The sequence below is a fragment of the Acipenser ruthenus genome, chromosome 16, assembly GCF_902713425.1.
Source record: "Acipenser ruthenus chromosome 16, fAciRut3.2 maternal haplotype, whole genome shotgun sequence".
Classification (NCBI taxonomy): domain Eukaryota; kingdom Metazoa; phylum Chordata; class Actinopteri; order Acipenseriformes; family Acipenseridae; genus Acipenser; species Acipenser ruthenus.
Window position 1 is genome coordinate 4,927,312 of NC_081204.1, and position 19,334 is coordinate 4,946,645.

The 19,334-nt window shown below is 39.3% G+C and overlaps 1 protein-coding gene and 1 long non-coding RNA gene across 3 annotated transcripts; both read left to right on the forward strand.

The window, feature by feature from the left end:
- The first annotated feature begins 821 nt into the window (after window positions 1-821).
- Window positions 822-10,714, forward strand: LOC117412431 (dual specificity protein phosphatase 7-like). Its single transcript, XM_034020861.3, has 3 exons — window positions 822-1,646; window positions 3,760-4,188; window positions 8,825-10,714. Exons 1-3 carry the CDS (start codon window positions 1,244-1,246, stop codon window positions 9,130-9,132), a joined length of 1,140 nt encoding a protein of 379 aa, XP_033876752.1. The 5' UTR covers window positions 822-1,243; the 3' UTR covers window positions 9,133-10,714.
- A 1,479-nt stretch (window positions 10,715-12,193) lies between these two features.
- Window positions 12,194-18,784, forward strand: LOC117412164 (uncharacterized). 2 transcript variants are annotated; one of them, XR_004545887.3, is made up of 3 exons: window positions 12,194-12,825; window positions 16,423-16,484; window positions 17,002-18,784. It is a non-coding gene; the product is annotated as an uncharacterized LOC117412164 (long non-coding RNA). The 2 variants fall into 2 exon arrangements; XR_009307449.1 differs by having other exon boundaries at window positions 16,423-18,784.
- The last annotated feature ends 550 nt before the right edge of the window (window positions 18,785-19,334 follow it).

The window sequence follows — 19,334 nt, forward strand, 5'->3', positions numbered from 1 at the left end:
GTTCTGCTTTCATCCACCTTAGGCAACTGTTGAAAAGCTCTTTACGTTTTCTCGAACGACCATGAATGAAACAACTTTATTTCAGTGTCCAAAAAGTGTTGGCAACTTTGAGAAAGCAAACACAATTCCTGATCTCTTGAAAGATCCCTCCCTCATACTCACACTAGTGATGGGACATACTCTGCTCATTTCCCTAAGCTCCACTCTGCAGCCTGCACCTTTCTTTCTGTAGGGTAGATTTCTGCAATGTAAAAATATCCTTCGAAAGGTACCCTGTTTAGAAATGCCCTAAAGCAGGTTATTTTGTCTTGCTTCTTGTTGTAGATCAGTGTCCTATACAGCCTAGGCCTACGTTGTAGTACACATTAATAACACAGATCACAGCTACAGTATCTGGACCCCTTTATACATCCTGTGTGGTCGAACTAAGTCACCTGACCCTTTTAGATGTCACTTAGAATTTAATGAATGTTCAAAGTGCTACACCACAAAAAAAACATAAGCCTTGATTACTACCAGTTGTTAATCTCCCCCAGAAAACCATATCAAACGCAGTTCTATTCTCAGTACAACTGCCATTTGTTGAGATATACAAACAAACAAATAAATAATATAAATAACAGGAGATACCATTTAATCTAAGAAAGGTACAGATGAAACTTAAAGGATTGTTTGTCAATAATTGACATACCCGTGCAAATACAACCTTTACGTAAGGGAACAAACACAAACGTACTGCGTCTTTAAATCGTACACTGTGAAACTCCGCCTCCTCGATGACACAACAGCTGTCAGCAAACCCCTTTAATTGGGACTGTCAGAGAGTGGTTGCAGGAAATGACAAACTGGAGGGAGCAGAGCTGAATGGTTAGAGCATGCTGAAGTAATCATCTGCACTGTATGTAATCCAAAATACTGATGCCATTAGCGCGTGCAGCTGTACAGTTGTGCTTTAACTAGCAACGAAAGGGTTGCACGGTCAACAGCACAAGGATCTCAACATTTCAAATCGTAAAAAAAAGGAAGAAAAGGATTGCATCCGACCGATTCATAGAGGAATAAAAATAAATAGTATTCATGTTTTTAACGTCTTAATTGCAAAGTCCACGTAGTCTATACGCTGCTAGATCGGTGGACTTGGTACTGTATCTGGCTTTTTGGAAGGGGTGCCTTTTTAGTGGTCGGATCCCCTTGAATATATTTTTCTTTATTACAAAAAAAACACCCTCTGTATATTTTCCTCATGAAAAATAATCTTTGGAGCAGCTCCCGGGACATGAACATGATGATGCCGAGCAAAAGCGTGGAATGGCTGCAGGAGGAGCTGGAGTCCGGGGAGAGCTCGCTGCTCCTGCTGGATTGCCGGAGCCACGAGCTTTTTGAATCGTCTCATATAGAGACAGCCATCAACCTGGCCATCCCGGGACTCATGCTCCGGAGGCTCAAGAAGGGGAACCTGCCTATCCGCTCCATCATTCCCAACAACGAGGATAAGGAGAAGTTTGTGAAACGGTGCAAGACTGATACAGTGGTGCTATATGACGAGGCCACGTCTGACTGGCAGGAGAATGGAGCTGCTACCTCCGTATTGGGGCTTCTCTTGCAGAAACTCCGGGATGACGGGTGCGAGGCTTATTACTTGGACGGTAAGAAGAACTACATGTAATGATTATTGCATCAAACAGTCTGCGTTTTAACTTTTAGTTGCAGTGGCCCTTAATGAACTTGCCATATAAGGCTTTTTTTGAGTTGTGAAAATGAAAACTTAATGCATTTTTTTGGGGTGCTTTTTAGGATAAATCGCACATACGCTCTACCACCAAGAAGATTTATTTGAAACAAGTATTTAAATTTAAACGTCTTGAAAGATTTTAAAATACTTTTTTTTTTTTTTTAAGAGACACAGTTGTATCTCTTACACATAATAATAATAATAATAATAATAATAAAACAGCAAAGAAAATTACAGGTAACTAGTTCTAATTTAGGTACTGGTGCCGCCAAGGTCTCTGTTGAAACAGCATAGGAGATATTATTTAACAACTTTGTGCAGTAACCTTGGCATTCCTCTTTAGGAATTTATATACCCGAAAGTAAATAATATTTATAGGATTTCGAGTTTAAAATGCATGAAACTGTTTGATAGCGGTATTATTATTATTATTATTATTATTATTATTATTTTATCGAAACATTTATGGTCAGGTTTCATTCCAAACAGACTGACAGTGAAATAGAAACTTTTCAATGTCTATAATTCTAAATAGTATTATCAGTATGTTATTCAAATCAATCAAGTGGGTTTGTTTCACGAATATTTGCTTAAAATGTTTAATTGTAAAATACGGTAACAAAACAGCCGTGTCTCACTGCAGTGCTGTTACAGTATTTACAAAGTATTTAGTTTCCTTGCATGTTGTGATTTTGGCATTGAAACTTTGTAACACTCGAAACCAGGGCTCAAGGGAAAAACAGAAGTTTAGTATTACAAAAAAAAAAGTTACTTTCGAAGGACATTGTAAGGATATTAAATGTATTGGAAACTTTAGGGGTGATACTTTCAAATGACATTAGAATCACTTTATAAAGCATTTTGTTTCAAAACGTAGCGCTTATTAAATGTACGGTACGCACTGTCATTCAGTGCAGTCTGCCTATTCTATATAGTATTAATTTAAATCTCAAAATATAGTCACAAAAATAAAACCTAAAAGAATTAACGTACGATTACAAATCATTATTTCAAATGTAATAATTGCGTAACATTTAAACGCGCAAAGGTTAAGAATTTGTAGAGCGAACTTTGTGAAAGAATGTGCCGAAGACAAAGATGTTTTCAATTAAAATTCCAAAATGGCTCCGCCATGTTGTCTTCCTTGAGGAAAAAGCCCTGTTTTTCATGAATGGACAGCTAGAAATCCGAGGGGGGAAAGCTGATTCATATACACTCCGTAACCTTGCTGGTTTTCAAAGTGCAAACCACGTTAATAACAAGTTCGCCTTGTGGGTTTTTTTTAAGCTGTTGTAGCCTTTGCTTTTTTTGTTTCATTTTTTTTTTTTTTTCTTTGAGACTTCCTTGTCATTCACAAAAAAGATTCATTCAGAAGCTGTCTAAAACAGTCCAAACAGTCTTGCCTATATGTGTTTTTTGTGTGTGTTTTTTTTGTGATTTGTACGTTGCTATTGATATAGTCTGAATGTTTTAATACACAGAACTGCTGTTTTTTTAAATGTTCTTTATTGAAATAAGCTTTACTACAATGTATATTTTTTTATAGAAGCTGGCGACTGTACTTTCAGAGGGAAGCTATACTAAATGAAATACAGCTCTGGACTTTTAAATCCCAATTATTAACTTATGTCACATAATGGCTAAATAATATTATTAAAAGAATAAACTATGTTGTCTGGTTTGGTAACAAACCAGCCCAAACGATCTTGGCATGTACAATACAGTGTTATATCTATTGTTTTATACTATGGAACAGATTATTATTATTATTATTATTATTATTATTATTATTATTATTAATTTACTGGCATTCAAGTACAGTAAATGTTCATTAAAATGCTGGGCAATCCAGTTAAGAATAATCTCAGGATAGAACTCTGTGTGTTGACATATTATTTAAAAAGTAAATAATAAACATTTGAATGTCAGCTTAAATTAGTATGTCTTTGTACAGTACATGTCAAAAAACAAAGCAGCAAGTCATTTTCAATGTTACATATGAATGAAATATGTTTTTTTTCTCTTAGGTGGATTTAATAAGTTTCAGTCAGAGTACTCTGAGCACTGCGAGACCAGTCTGGACACCTCTTGTCCCAGCAGCTCTCCCCCCATGCCTGTGCTGGGTCTGGGAGGACTGCGGATAAGTTCAGATTGCTCTGACGGGGAGTCAGATCGGGAGCCCAGCAGTGCCACTGAGTCAGAGGGAAGCCCATTGCCCAGCAACCAGCCGGCCTTCCCAGTTGAGATCCTCCCATACCTTTACCTGGGCTGTGCCAAAGACTCCACCAACCTTGACGTGCTGGGCAAGTACGACATAAAGTACATCCTGAATGTGACACCCAACCTACCCAACATGTTTGAACACGACGGCGAATTCAAGTACAAACAGATCCCAATCTCTGATCACTGGAGTCAAAACCTTTCTCAGTTCTTCCCAGAGGCCATCTCTTTCATTGGTAAGTGACCCGTCATACTCCTTGAGCAATGCATTTATCTTGATTTCCTTTCCGCCTTGATGTGTTTACACTTTGGGTTGTTTTCATTCTTTCACTTCGTTCCTTACACCCCTGCTTGTTCACAGAAAGCATCTCACAGTTGTACTGTTTTGCACAAAACCCTATCCAGTCTTATAAACCAATACAATTTAAATTATTCTGCCTGGGTTGGCAACTGGGCCTTAAAAATACTCTGAGGGTTCTGAAATGCTGAACTAAGGAGAACTAGCAGAAACACAGAAGTTATGCTTAACTTAACGTGATTAAATAATAAACACACTATAATAATATCCTAACGAAATCTTGTTAGATCTGTCCTCCGCTGTTGACGACTTCCTCAAATTACTCATCACTTTTGTAACAGGGAGGGGAACGTTAATATCTACTGTCTGTTCTGTTATCTGACAGCAGACTCATTTAGAGGATAATGCGAGTTGTAAACTGCAGGTTAAGGCAGCAAGGGCTGCATATATCTGACTGTTGCTTTTTCACTTACGCAGCAGTCTGATGAGATTTACCTCTGGCAGACAGACTGTTTGCTTGAAGAACGACGATGAGATTGCTGTAGGTGACGTGTAGGGAAGTTTTAAAATGAGGATCCAGCAAACATCTGTACGATCTGAATGAAATTAAGATGCTGGTGTGGGGGTTCAGAATATGACCATACACTCCACATGAACACGAATGGGCAATTTCCATATGAAAACCTGCAGATGACTGCAGGTACTTGTCTGTTGAATAATATATGCATACCATGTATGTTTCATTTTGTTTGGAGGGCAGGCAGCTGTCTCCACAAGCACTATTCAGCAAAGCAATTCAGTAAGTCAAGTTCACCTTGCACAGTATAACAAGTTGGTAGGCTGAGGTATTTAAATAGTCATGTTACGTGTCAGCTCCATGGTTAATTAATATTCTATTATAGCTTTGCACTAAAAAGGGTTATTTTGAATTGTATTGGAAGTTTGCACAATACACACAAACTGCAAGATTTACAGGTTAATGTATAAAAGCCTTGTATTAAATATATATTTTTAGAAAAGATATTTAGAAGGTAGGCTATCTTGTTTCTTAATTTTGTGATCAAGCCTTAATTGCAGCGACTTTGGAATGTGTATCGACAGATGTGAGTGAGACATGGCTCCGCTAATTACGTAACTACACACTCTGACCTGAACACAGGTCAAGATTCTTAGTATCCAGTGACGACTAAAATATTCAAACATATCTGTTTTTTTTTTTTCTGGCTCTCTGAGTTATGGGGTTCATGGATTACTGCAAGAATCCACTGCAAGTGATTGCAAACAAAAATATAGCTCCAGACCAGACAAGTACTTGCCCATCTAATTAGATTTGTATCTATTGGTATGGTAAATCTCCACCATGGGTCTGGATCACCCCCTTTGTTTTTCATCCGAGGGAGAATCCCTGTTCATTATGTGTTGGCGGAGATGATGCTGGTTTTGTCCTTGAGAGTTATTTTTCCTTTTGTCTTTTATTTCCTTTAACCTTTCGGTGCCCGTGTCAAATGCTTAGGGTATCTCCTGTTTTGACTGTCCTGCACAGGACAGTGCGTCCCGCTTCCTGAATTAAAGCTGCTTGGGCTGCCCTCGTTAGGAAGTCCACTAGACACCGCCAAACTGTAAAAGAAAAAAATAAGTTCTGATCAGACAGCTAGGGCTGCATGTAACTCTGGTAGTACGTAAAGCTGTCGCACAAATACAACATTTATCTTACTGTGTTTTGTTTCGAAGATTCGGTTACAGTAGCAATTGTGATGTTTTGCTTTCCATGGCTTGCGTGGATTAACGGCCATTGAGCTGTAGAACTCAACTATCTGGGAATTTCTAACTGTCTAAAAAAAAATAAACAGTGAAAAAGATCTTACTTGTTACTGTACATCTTCTGTTGTTCCAGCTTACTGTATGTCCCTACAAAGTTTAACAAAGCGTTCGGCCCAGATTTGAAAGTTTCCTGCTGCAGTAGGCATTTATGCTTTCAATGTGTGGCATGTTTTGTGTGACTTGTACCGTCATCCAGAAAGCACATGGGTTCTTTTTTATGTCTCTAGTGAAGCCCTGCATGTACAACTATTGTGATCTCTACCCAGGGTAGAAATGTAGTTCCTGTTAGTGAGTTAACCAGTAGATTAGATTACAGTTCATCTTTTCTGTCAGCATTTTCCAGTGATTGTATTTTTATTTATGTCATAGAATATGGTTTAAACTACATTTTTTTCAGCAGTGACTGTGGTTCGTATTGGCAAACAACCCTTTTAAACAAGTACATAGAGATTAGGAATGTTTGTCTCGCTTTTACGGCTATTCGAGCAGTGTTTATTTATACAAAGAGCCACTGTTTCAGAAAATGACCCACTCTGAAGAAAGCTGAAAGGTCAAGTCAGTAGGGGGAAACCGTTACTAGCATAAGACTATTTCAGACTAACTTCATATTGAATAAGTGGTTTAGAAACAAGTTCTGCTACTGAGGCGAAACGTGTACTGCACTATATGGCTAATTAAACTTAAAGTGAACGCCAAGGTCCTCTTTAAGGATGCCTTGTAGTTGTTGTAGTACAGAGAAACAGGTTGTTACAGTCCGCATAGACATCTATGGGTTAGGGATTTGTGACTTTAGTCAGGCCAGACATCATTAGTCCCCTGGGCTGGCTTAGTGTCTGCAGTGGGTATACTTGACCATAAACCTGGCTTGATAGTAAGGAAGACCTATGAAGTCCATAATAAGCAGCTTGAGTAGTATTAGTAGTAGCTACACACTCCCATGGTTGTTCTGCAGGGTATACAACTGGCACAGCTAACAGAAGTCCATTTAAACTAAAGCAGCACAAACATGCTACTGCTTCCGAACCCTGGCATTGATCGGTCAAGTTTTCCACTGGCAAAAAAGGGAAACTTATGGGCATCTCGATAGCAAATTGCTTGTAAGAACTCTGACTCCTACAGGTTAAAACCAAAAGTTTAGCTTAGCATTTTAGCTGGCTAGTCTGAGTGGCGAGTGGTCACCCTAATCTATGCGTTTTCTCTGCGTTTACTGTTTGTTCATATCATTTCCTGTTTATTCTTGTCTTTCTTTCCCTCTTCTGCTTTCTGCTTCACTGGGGGGGAGGGGGGAGGTGCTTTTATGTACTTGGCTGAAATGACAGGAAATGGAGAATTACTTCGCCCACATACTGTAAAACCAAATTTTTAGAACACGCGGCCGGTACTTCAAAAGACAAGTGTTTTTAAAATGAATTCTGAAACAGGGTGACGGAAACGCAGTGTGGCCTGATAACATCCTGTTTTAACCTAAATTTTTTTTTTTTTAATACTGTCAGTACATCCAGTCCCTGCTGTGCTATCTAAGGGTTAAATCCTCGCCACTCTTTTCCGGCACTTACCAGGGGCATGTATGCCTAAAGGAAACACAACCACACACCCTACAACTGTTACAAACAGACAGGCAGGATACAGGGCTAACTGTCTTTAAAAAAAACGAGGGAAGGCACAAAGAAGTTGTTCCTATTCATACTTTTTCCTTAGGCAGTGGGAGAGAGACTTCATATCTCTTGTCCCCATATAAAGACTGGAAGAGTATTTATTTGGGGGGGGGGGGCACAGCACAGCACAGCACAGATTGACACTTCTGCCCTCCTGATGTTATGTGAATATACTTTATACAGTGTATATATATATATATATATATATATATATATATATATATATATATATATATATATATATATTTTCTCTCTTCCATTAAAATCCCAGCCATCAAGTCCTCTGCCGCTCCTACAAAGCACTTTTCAAATAGTTAACTGCCTTTTTAAATTGAAGAGGTACGCTGGATGCAACAACGGTCAGCGTTTTTATACAGTGTCTTTCACAGCATTGCCATTCGGATCCCTTTACACAGCTTAATGTTTATTTAACACTCCAGGAGCTCAGAAACAGAACTCGATTTCCTTACAGTGGGCTCAGAAACATTTACAGATCCGACACTGGATTTGTTATGTACACTATGCATTGCTGAATCTTATTGTGTAGTCATAGAATGTAAAATTCTGCTGTTGAGAGTAAAGTCTTTTCGCAGCCAGTTCTTGCACAGAACATGTGACTTTGAGGAAACTCTGCTTCATGGTTGATGTCCTCCTGATAAATGAAGTCTGAGGCCAGATTTGGTCCCTGTTAAAAAGAGATCTATTGCAAACGCAAACCACACATGAACTGGCTATTCTGTGCATGGAAAGTAGGTCATTCCACTCCACCCTCATTATAAATAACTTGAAAATCAAGACGTTTTTGGCTGTGAGAGGCATGCTCTGTAATGAAGTGGACTCGAACAGCTCAGAAGTGAATCAGGTTCCACAGCCCTTTCTAAAAAATAAATACATCTCTGGTCTTGCTTGTTACATCTAGAACACACTGGATAGGGTGGGAGGGATGAAAAGTATTCAACTAAACATCCTGTTGAAAATGGAGCACAGGATCCATATGACCAGCACAGATAGTAACGTTTATTGCAGAAGAGGAATTTGGTACATGGAAAATGGTTTGTTACAGATAAACTATAACCGCACTTCTTTTTCCATTTGTAGATGAGGCTCGTACACAGAAGTGTGGGATCCTGGTACACTGCCTTGCAGGGATCAGCCGCTCGGTGACTGTCACCGTGGCTTACTTGATGCAGAAGCTGAACCTCTCCCTGAACGACGCCTACGACTTTGTCAAGCGGAAAAAGTCCAACATCTCACCTAACTTTAATTTCATGGGCCAACTCTTGGACTTTGAGCGGACTCTGGGGCTGAATAGTCCCTGCGACAACCGGACGCCCAGTGACCAGCTCTACTTCACTACACCGACCAATCACAATGTATTCCAGCTGGACACTCTGGAGTCCACATGAAGGTGGGAGGCTGGCTAGGTGCCTGAATGTTTCTCATCTCCTTAAGTATTTCAAACCTCTTACCAGGTGATCTTGGTATGTACTACAGGTTGGAGCAGCTAGATACCTCTGCCTGCTGCTTGGAGGGCTTTACCTGCAAAGCCCTGATGCTACTTGAGATGATTAAGAAATGGCTTCTCTTGACTTTTGACTGGGTTATTGTTAAAATATATATATTAAACTGAAGTATGCTATCCAAAGCTGCTTCAAAGACTGCTTACCTGAGAGCAGTGGACTGTTTCAAAGGGAGAGGTGGAGAGAGCCACAGCGCAAGTTAACTTATTACCTATCAGAGAGACTTACGCACTTGACCTCACGAAACGGATGGTGCCAACGCAGTAGTGTCCGGTTGGAGCGTACTGCTTTTTGAGGTAATCTCACTCTACTGAATGTAGGGTCTGGACTTGATCTAACACAATTGTAGACTGTTTGTTTAAAAGAAAAACAAAATCCTAGATTGTAACTAAAGAAAAGAAAGAAAGAACTTTGTGAAAATCTGATTGTTTGTTTTTTCTATGTTTGCATTGACCTAATGCAGTTTGCACAGTTGTGAAGCATTTCACATCTTGGCACTTAAGCTGGTACTCCACAAAGATAAAGAGACACTCGCTTGTTCTCCTGCCTGCCAGTTCAAGGCTGCGATCGCCCCTTGCAGCTGGAGTGTCCAAGACCAGGCTGGACTGGGAGAGGCGGATGCACTTACTTCAAAGCTCATTGTTCCTTCACTGCTTAGGAAAGATGGACCGCTCCAAACCCCTGCTTCCTTAAAGAAAGTATGGTTATGGGTTGCCTCATCATGCACAGAGACCATTGAGCTCTGATTGGATATCATTCAGCTGCCTGTGCTTGAAGTTGAGAGGAGGGTGAAGGGCAGGGTGTGGGTGAGTGATGCAGCTCGCCAGTTTTGTTCAGAACAACAAGGGCGTTTTTTTTTTTTGTTTTTTTTTTAAACTACTGTTGCTGCTGCTACTCCAAGGCCCAGACTTTGCAATGAGGAAGTGGAAGACCTTAATTGAGCTGCCAACAGAAAAAAAAGAAAGAGAGGGGATTCTTCCAGGAACTGGGAGACACCAGGGTCTGTTCAATCAAAGGGTTCTCTACAGAGAAGGGACTGTTGCTTTAGGCTGGCCTTATTACCTATTTTAGAATGTTCTTATGCTGACTATTCAACATAATATTTGTATTTCAATAATAATAATAAAAACATTACGCTTGAACATTTTATAAACAATGTCAACGGTGCCCACAAATTTGTCTGTAATGGGTCTGAAACTGTTGTTTTTCTTAATCTCTGAAAAACACATGTTTTGCTGTATTTTTTTAAATTAACAAGAAGTCTCTTCTTTTCTATTCAGCCACTTTTGTAGAAGAATTCCAATTAATACAGCTTAACAGCTTCAAAGCTGAGGTAGTTTTCAATCCTGTGCTGACAAATGTGTATTTATATCTTCCGATCTTGAGGGCTGTATTCATAAACTTGCTGTATTATGTGTTAGCCTGCTAAAGTTATTAAAGTTGCCCAAATAAAAAAAAAAAAAAGAAATTGCATATTGCTAAACCAATGTTAGGTTTTATGAATATGGCTCCTTGATAGAATATAGAACTCTCTTTGACTAGCACACCCAGAGTCTTTTTTACTTGTTGGACACCAACCTGGCCCAGTTACAGTTGGCAAACCATCGTGAAAATGGTAGACCCCAGGATTGAAATTTACTTTAACAATGAGACCACTTTTTGTACATTTTTTCAGCCGCTTTTCTTGTGGAGGAATGTTTGTGTCTTTGTATTAAAGTCAAGAGAAACTTAAACATGTTTCTCTGTTTAATGCCAGAGCACAGTAACGTAAGTTTCTGTGGAATTTATTGTAGCTTGGAGAGCAAGAGTGAGTGAGACAGAAAATAGTAGAGAGAAAGAGATGAGTGTAAAAAGTATTTCTTACCTCACTGAGGACATTTTCAGGGATTTTTTGGACAATGCATCTGCATCGTGTTACAGCGGAAAATGTTAAATAACTGTTTTTATGTGCTGTACACATTTTTTTTTAAAGATGCAATCTATATATGTGTGTAAATATGGGCTTGGTAGTAGGGTAGTTCTACTTTCTGATTTTATGAAGGATATACAAAATGACCCTATATATTGTATAGTATACGGAACCCAACACAAGACTTGTTTATACTGCAAATAAATATTGAATTATTTTTTCTTTAAATTTTTGCAATGTGTGATTCTTAGAAGTCCAAACTAATACTCTTAAAGTAATTGAAGCTAACAACAGTGCCATACATTTTTTTCGGTCATACACATTCATTATATAGGTCTCAAATGTGCAGTGTTGAAAAACAAACAAACCCCCCCCGCTATTTTCATTTTTAAAAATGATATCTGGTACTACACTAGGTTAAGAAAACTGATGCAAACCACGCTTGCACTTCCTGGGTCGTTTCACCTGGAGGGTACATTTATCCCCACCCCTTTCCTGGCTTCAGCTGCTTCCCCTTTTTGACCGACATGCTTTCAACCTATAGCATTAAAATGCTTTGCCCCAGAAGAAGTGACAGAGGGAGTAAAGCAGTAACAGACATCCTGGGAAGTGAAGCAGGCAAACTGTACACTTTCTTAACCTGGTGTCGTGCCAGGTGTCTGTTTTTAAAATACAAATCCATCTTTGCTATAACATGTGCTTCTTTAAAAAAACTGCACATTTCAGACCTAGGTGAATGGACGTGCAGAATGGGTAAGATGTATGAACATTTTTTGTAAGCTGTATTACATTAAGAACGCAGGTGAGAGTTTTAACAGCCTGTGACCCCCCCCCCCCCCCCTCCACCCAGTTGGCGAGTAGATGGAAGCTGGCAGCATTTGATAATCCCAAACAATCCAAACACACAGACCAGACTTGGAAATGGTCCATGTCCTTGTGACACATATGAAGAAAAAGGCGAGATTATATATTTAATTAAAAAATAAGAATATAATATATTGCTATCCTTTTTTTTGAGTTTTTAAAGGTTTTTTTTTTTTTGTATCCTTTCAGAACAAAAATTGTATTATAGCATTAGCTTCATAAATCTGTCTCAAGAAACTGGCCTTCTGAGGCTTGTAACAATTCCTACTGGCTGTTTATGAGCCAACTGAAAGAGGATTGATCGAGACAACTGTGTTTTAGATTTCTGTGTCGGAACCATTTTGTCTTGTCATACCGTGAGCGGTTTGGTCTTGTTTCTCTATTCCTGCCTGGGCTTGCTTGCCTTCCCTGAACAACTGCTTCCTGTGTGAGCTAGCAGCAGCTAGTACCACACTCAGAAAGAACCTAATGATTTAGAGGCTTCCTCCCTTTCACAGCTTGAATTCCACAATAAAATGCTTTAGTAGCTTTTACTTGGGAGATTCGTCTAAAAACTATAAAGGCGGTCGCTTTTAAAATGATCTTGTATCGTCCGATGATTTCATTTTTTTCAAGCTAACTTCACCATTTACAGAGCATTGTACGGTGTTATTGTTTTCATCTTGCCTGACTAGTTTCAGTATTACGCCAACCCAACAGAGTGGCCGGATCATAGACATCTGTTATTTTATTACAGGAAACCTAAAAGGCAGTAAATAGGATTTCTAAAAACAACACGAAGGCCAGCCTATACTTTACTCAGTCAGGTAAGTAGTACATGTTTGTTTTCAGGGCAGTTAACTTATATCCCCTTATTAAATCCAGTGCCTTGTAAGCAACAGCAAGTAGGGTTTAAATGACAAATAGCAAATGAGGCAGGGGGCGATAGGATTTTTGACAATAATATATTAAACTGATCTTTTATGATCAGAACTATTTAAGGGATAAGAAATAACACGCAGCTTTTTGTTGAATATACTGATTAGCTGTACAAAGCGTGGATGGCTGTCTCTTGAATAAAATGTGGTCTGTCTGATCCTGTTTCTCTAATCCTGTCACGACTTGTCCGCCAGCTCTTCTTGAACTTTTCTTATTATTGTGAGCTCAGGTATTGCTCCTTTCCCCTGAGATATGTGTTGAATGTCCTCCAGTGTCTGTATATAGAGACAGGTTTGTCAAACATTGTAACCTGCAGCTCAGCGGGTGATTAACAATGGCCTTGTCAGGGTGGGTTAAGAGAAAAAGTCAGTGGAGCAAAAGGTTACATGATGTTTCCAGCAAACAACAGTGTGACCTCGGTGAGATAATATGTTATGTGATAATATGTATGGTATATTTGTAAACTAGCATACTTCCACCTTGGTTCTTTTTCTTTATAGCTGTATTTATCTTTTACTACAGTTACTCCTCAGTAAAGCTCCATGCCGATCGATCCTGTATCAGCCAATTGAATGGCCTGGATTGTTGTGAGCGTTCACAAGCCATAACTATCGGACCGGATCGGAAGTAATTCACTCTTCCTGGTGATCGGAGTGACGTTTCTGCTAATGCTGTTTGGTATCCTAGTAACAGCAGCCCGTGCCTGGAACTCCAATGCTGTTGAATGCCGTCACAGAGTCCATAAAAGTCATTCTAGACCTCTGTGACAGAATTCCTTTCAACACAGTGCTTTAAATAGAGTTTGATCCGGATATGATTGCCTACAGACTGGTCTGTTGATGTGCTATGGCATTAACAAACATGCAAAGGCAAAAAAACATGTTATTCACAAAGGGAATGGGCAAACTTTCAAAATCCATCCCAACTCAGTTATTGAAGTGTAAATTCATCACCCATAACAAACTAAAGAAGTACTGCTTATAATGCTAACATTATTAACATTAAAAAACAGTAGCTACAGTAAAGGCCTGGAGAACCATAGGCACTTGGGTGTAGACGGCTGACGTGGTTTTGACGCATGTCCTTATCACGCTGTGCCATACAGCCAACAGTTAAATTATCTTTAGTAGTCATGTTTATTAAATAACAGGAAGTTCAGGTTCCTCTTTAACATTTACTTGTATCAGAAACAAACAAACCAAAATAGTTTGCTCGCATATTTTTCTCAGTTACTCCCTTCACTTTTGCTGCCTCAACCCTAATGTGGCTGAAGTCAGTGTATGAGAGGAGTGGTCTGTTATCAGTTCTCAGTCAGTCGCATAAGCTGCCTGCCGGTTGCTGTCTGGTTTCCTGTATCTCTGCGGTTTATGACAGAACTCTGCCACGTGACAGATATACATCCGATCTATCTTACCACTACTGTTCCTCTTCCTTCCTCTACTGCTTAAACACAATTGAGAAACAGAGGAGAGAGAGGGAGGCTAAATACAGACTGAAATGTCGCTCTTCACATTTTAGTCTGAGCACACTACTGTTTTCTTCCACTCATTGGTTTCCTCTGATATCTGAGGACTCTTAACTTCCATTTTGGCTTCAGATCACTACTGCTTAGGGCTGTGAACACAATGTCGGAGTGCTGCTGACCTTGCCCTGGTAAAGCTGCATTTTACATCTTAAAAGTTGTCTTAGGATGAAGTCAGACAACTGGAGGGCTGTGTTCAGTACTCTTTGCGTTAGACTGTCTGTAAGATGACTTCCGATATCATTTGCTGCTAGAACAGTGAAATATCAGCTGTGACTGTGTTTCCTTTCCATTAGAATGAGAAAATGAATTACACATGCTTATGTATTCAACTCAAAGAACAAACCTCCATTGTGACAGTTTGAGAACACTCCTCCAACACCGGGAAAAACAACAAGGTACTTATGACTACAGGGAAGTCAAGATGACAATAATAAATGTAATTAGACACATGTCTTCAGCTGGAGATGGGAGTATACAGTGGGGACTCAGTTGAAGTGAATGTCTGTCCATCTGTATGCGTAACCACTTGTCCAACTTCGATGAAATTATAATTATTACTCAAAATAAACAACAAGTGATTTTTATTGATCCCGTTGGGGTGTCCAGTATACTGGATACATTTGTAATATATTATGAAAGAAATTCAAGCGCTTCTTATTGTACTGTTAACACAATAAAAACAATTACTGATCAAAACATTCCACATGTAATGGGTTAAGGTTTTACTGCTAGTGTTTTTTGTGTGCCAAGCACTACTCTGTCAGTGAGTAAATCTTTGTTTTGTGTTACAGTCCCTCTAAGAATACACAGATGTTCCTCTGTCGATAGGTTCTAAACAGTCCACACTCAATAGGAAGGATTTTGATTATCGCCCACGTAATCCCAATCCTTTATTCCAGATGATGAGACCACCAGGGATCAATCAGAAATGGAAAGAAGCCACTTTCAGGCCTCTCCAGAAGTGTTTGCTGCCTCTTACACAGATTAAAAAATGTGCATTCTCCGCACTGGAGGCACACTGGTTTATAAAGCTTTCACTCAAGTAAGTGGAACAGGGTGCAGGCTGGGTGTGATCTGGCAACCCCGCATACCGCACGCTAGCATCTTAACCACAATACAAAAGAGCCGGGCTCATCTGCATGCGTGGTTTTAGAGCTTTTTACCTCATCTCATCTCTCCGACGGGGGACCGAATCCGTAACGGCAGGGCAGCATCACACAACACTGCCCGTTACATACGTTTACAACAAACCATGATGACAACGTAATTTAATAAATAACCAGAATCAGGCATGTGTTTAACAAATCATAAAGTTAAACTTAGGAGTACGTTTTACAAGCAGAACCGTTTTATTTTCTCGAAGAACTAAGTAAAGCCTGTCCATACCTACCGACATATATATATATATATATTTTTAAATTCATAGCTAGCTGCTTTTATTTTGTACATTAATAATGTATAAAAAGTTTGCTAGGGTGCTTTTTTCCCTTCTGGCACAAAGCCACATACTGTAGTCTACAACAACAAAAAAAGTTCAGTTGCTAGCTAAATATAAACCTTCACCACAATATATCCTTCACCACAATATAAACCCAAACCTGTTACTTTTATGTCCCAATAGGCAAGCATGAGCTATGTTCCTTGACACACAAATAAAACAACCTTTAATTACTTTTTTGTTGCATATTCACAAAAGGTAAACTAAACTTTCTGTTCCAACCATTGCTGCTTTAATGACCATAGTGGGACTTTATGTTTATGAGTAAAGTCTCAGGAATGAGATGCCAGGATTCTTGTCTGGGTGCCCAACATCCTTAAGTGGAAAGTCTAGTTTTTTGGCCTTTAACTGCTGTCTGTAGAGCTGGATGGCTCCCAGCTGGAGGGGATTCGGTTCTTTTCAAATCTATTAGACACAGAACAAGTTTCTCAATTTTTTTTTTTACCTTCCTTTTTCTAACAGGACTATTGGAAATGGAAACCAAAGGATGGCCTTGAGAATAACAATAAGAGCAACTGTCAAAGGTGAATAGAAGGCTTTATCCTGTTCCGAATCCTCTTTTCCTGTCAGCTGCCCCCCTAGCCCCAGTCCACTCGTCCTGTTTCAGTATTTTACTTAAAACCCATGCTGAGTACTGTAGACATGGCTTAGATAACCTACCTAGGTTTTAATAATGTATAACAGGTAAAGGTTTAGAAATAATAAATATAACCACACAGACACCTTAACTGATGACCTTATTGAGAACCCAAATAACCACTGGATTAGTCTGATAATATCAAGAGAACAATAGTGCATTCAGTCCAAATGTATAGCCTGTTAAATCTATTAGCTAAGTTATAGAGAGCAGAGCTCATTATGTTTCTAATTAGCTGCAAAGCCTGTAGCCATTTATAAGCAGTTTGCCTTCACTCAAAGCACGTTCCTTTTCATTTCATTTCATCTGTGCAGAATAGATTGGCTAGACCTTATTAATACAAACCCCACGGTATTATTCAATTGAGTTTTTCTATCATTTGCTCATTGTATTCTATGTCACAGATCAAGAAAATCACTGTCAGCTGCTTTTGCACACTTCTCTTTTGGGGGCACAGTCTTACAAGCGCTACATAGACCAGCTCATGGTTAATGGAAGACATAGGAGTAAAATGTGACTTTTGTACTGGCTCTGAAGAGACGTCGCATTGTGGTCTTGCTATGCCATCTTTTCCGGGCAACAGTGAAGACAGAGCTGGGGTGGAGACAAAGTGTGCATGTCACTTCCTTTGGCACAGGAAATGGAGAAATAAAAAATACAGAATGTGGCGGACACAGTAGCAAATTTAAATAAATACTAATCAGTGATAAGCCTTTCCTCCAATTGACTAATGTCCAGCTGGTGTAAAGCCAACCTCTGATCCTATTCTTTAAGGAAACAACTGATACTGTACCTGAACTGCTGTATTCATACCTCCCCCATCCCTCCCTCAACATAGCAGTGGTAGTAAAAATCTCAATGCATCAGATTACTACCTTTACAGCCCTCTCCTTCCCAAACCTTCTAAATTTTAAGAGAGAAGTTTGTGTGTGTGTGTGTATGCGTGAGAGAGGGAGACAGAAGAATGACACAACACCAGAGGCAAGCGTTCTATAAATACATCTCGAGAGATTACAAGTGCGTTTTCCATGAAAATGAGTGGCAGAGCAACATGATCACACAGGCGTCAGGACCCCTGTTGGCTGCAGCCTGGTAGCCTCTGGGTGCCAATGTGTTAATTGGTCAATTTGAATTCTAATCTTCTAGCAGCCTGACTAGCTGCCTTGCCCTGGGAGCATGTTGTTGTACCATATTAAAAGGTATTAAAGGGATTCTTCATATTATCACCATGTTCTTAATATTATATTTCCTACCTGTGAAATACTGTAGTTTCTAATACAGTTAACACATTTTTATTGAGCACTGTATCTTCATCCTGGAGAACACAGAATTGTGCTTTAATTACATTCACTCAATTTAAGTTAACATCATCACAGCGGCCATTTAAAAAAAAAAAAAAAAAAGAATCAAAACAAAATTGTACATGTTTTCTAAAACTATTGTGAACCCCCTCCTCCAAGTAAGGAGCCAAGAACAACAGAATATGTGATGTGTAATGAAATAAAATGCCCAAACCAGGCACTCTGGCAATAAACATTCTTACAGAATTAGAGTATGACATCATCGGAAAACAGAACTCAAGGCATATTCTGTTTATTGTTGCTGAACAGAGTTTAAAATGGCAGTTTCATGGAACGTGTGGTTTGCTGTAGCAGTGCATACTGGGATACTAAACCATTTCCAGAACCATCTCTGTCAGCTTTTTGAGAAAATATATGACGCAAGAATGGATGCGCTTAACAGTACGACTGTGGCGGGGTACACCCGCCCCTGTGAGTGTTTTCTTTGTTTTGCATTTGTGTCGTGTTATTATTATGGAAATGTATGTTATGGTTGCACTGTTGTTTTAGGTCGGCAGGGAAGGGTTAATTACCTTGCCTGCCAAATCACTTCACGTGTCGAATGTGCCTGAGCTCGATTGAATTATTAACAAGCAATCGAGCTCAGGCACAGACGTATAAAAGAGCAGATCAGCCGATAATAATGGGGTTGAGTGTTCAGAGTGGAGAACGTGAGACAGACAGTAAGATTTGTAAAAGTAAACAACTACTACTCATGCTGGCTTTAAACCAACACGATACTTGTTTGTTCAGTGTCTGTTTTATCTGTCTGTTTTGGCCATTTATTTTGTATTAAGTGTTTTGTTTAAACATTTTATTTAATAAATACTCGCACCAGCGCTTCACACGCAGTAGTTGTCAATCTCTTCCTGGTCTGACGTCACCACAAACCCTATCCGTGACAATGACTGAGACTGAATGTTATATACATCACCGACTACCAAGAGGAAGCAGAATTCTTATTTTATAATGACACTTCCTGTGAGATGTTTTTGAGTCACTAATCTGTGCAGTTTTGTACTGTATAAAGAAGCAAAACACCCGGGAAATGTTTGGATTAGGTTAAATTGCACATGATTGCAGCTACCTACAAATATATTATAGTGCAGATTGTGTGAAAGAGGCAAACCCCAAGCTGCTAGTAAGATGCCAATGGACATGATCAACCATACCGAAAGGGTACCCCTTAACATGTTGAAGATGCATTGCACCAGCCCTTGTAAAGAGTTTCTTAATAGGTTGGCCTTTCACAATGTCATCCATTTTGACTTCCAGAATTTCAGTAGCTCAAAAACGTTTTCCGACTTCTGCAAAATTTGACTCCAGCTGCATGGCGGCAGCTGCCTTCACTCTTATGAAATAAGGTGAGCAATGAATGTGTAACAAAAATAGGATGC

Bases quoted from the DNA above. Each gene is read 5' to 3' on its own strand.
- LOC117412431 (XM_034020861.3), top strand. From the start codon at position 1,244: ATGAAAAATAATCTTTGGAGCAGCTCCCGGGACATGAACATGATGATG. The intron at 1,647-3,759 runs GTAAGAAGAACT...TTTTTCTCTTAG, and splicing joins CGAGGCTTATTACTTGGACG to GTGGATTTAATAAGTTTCAG. The intron at 4,189-8,824 runs GTAAGTGACCCG...TTCCATTTGTAG, and splicing joins AGAGGCCATCTCTTTCATTG to ATGAGGCTCGTACACAGAAG.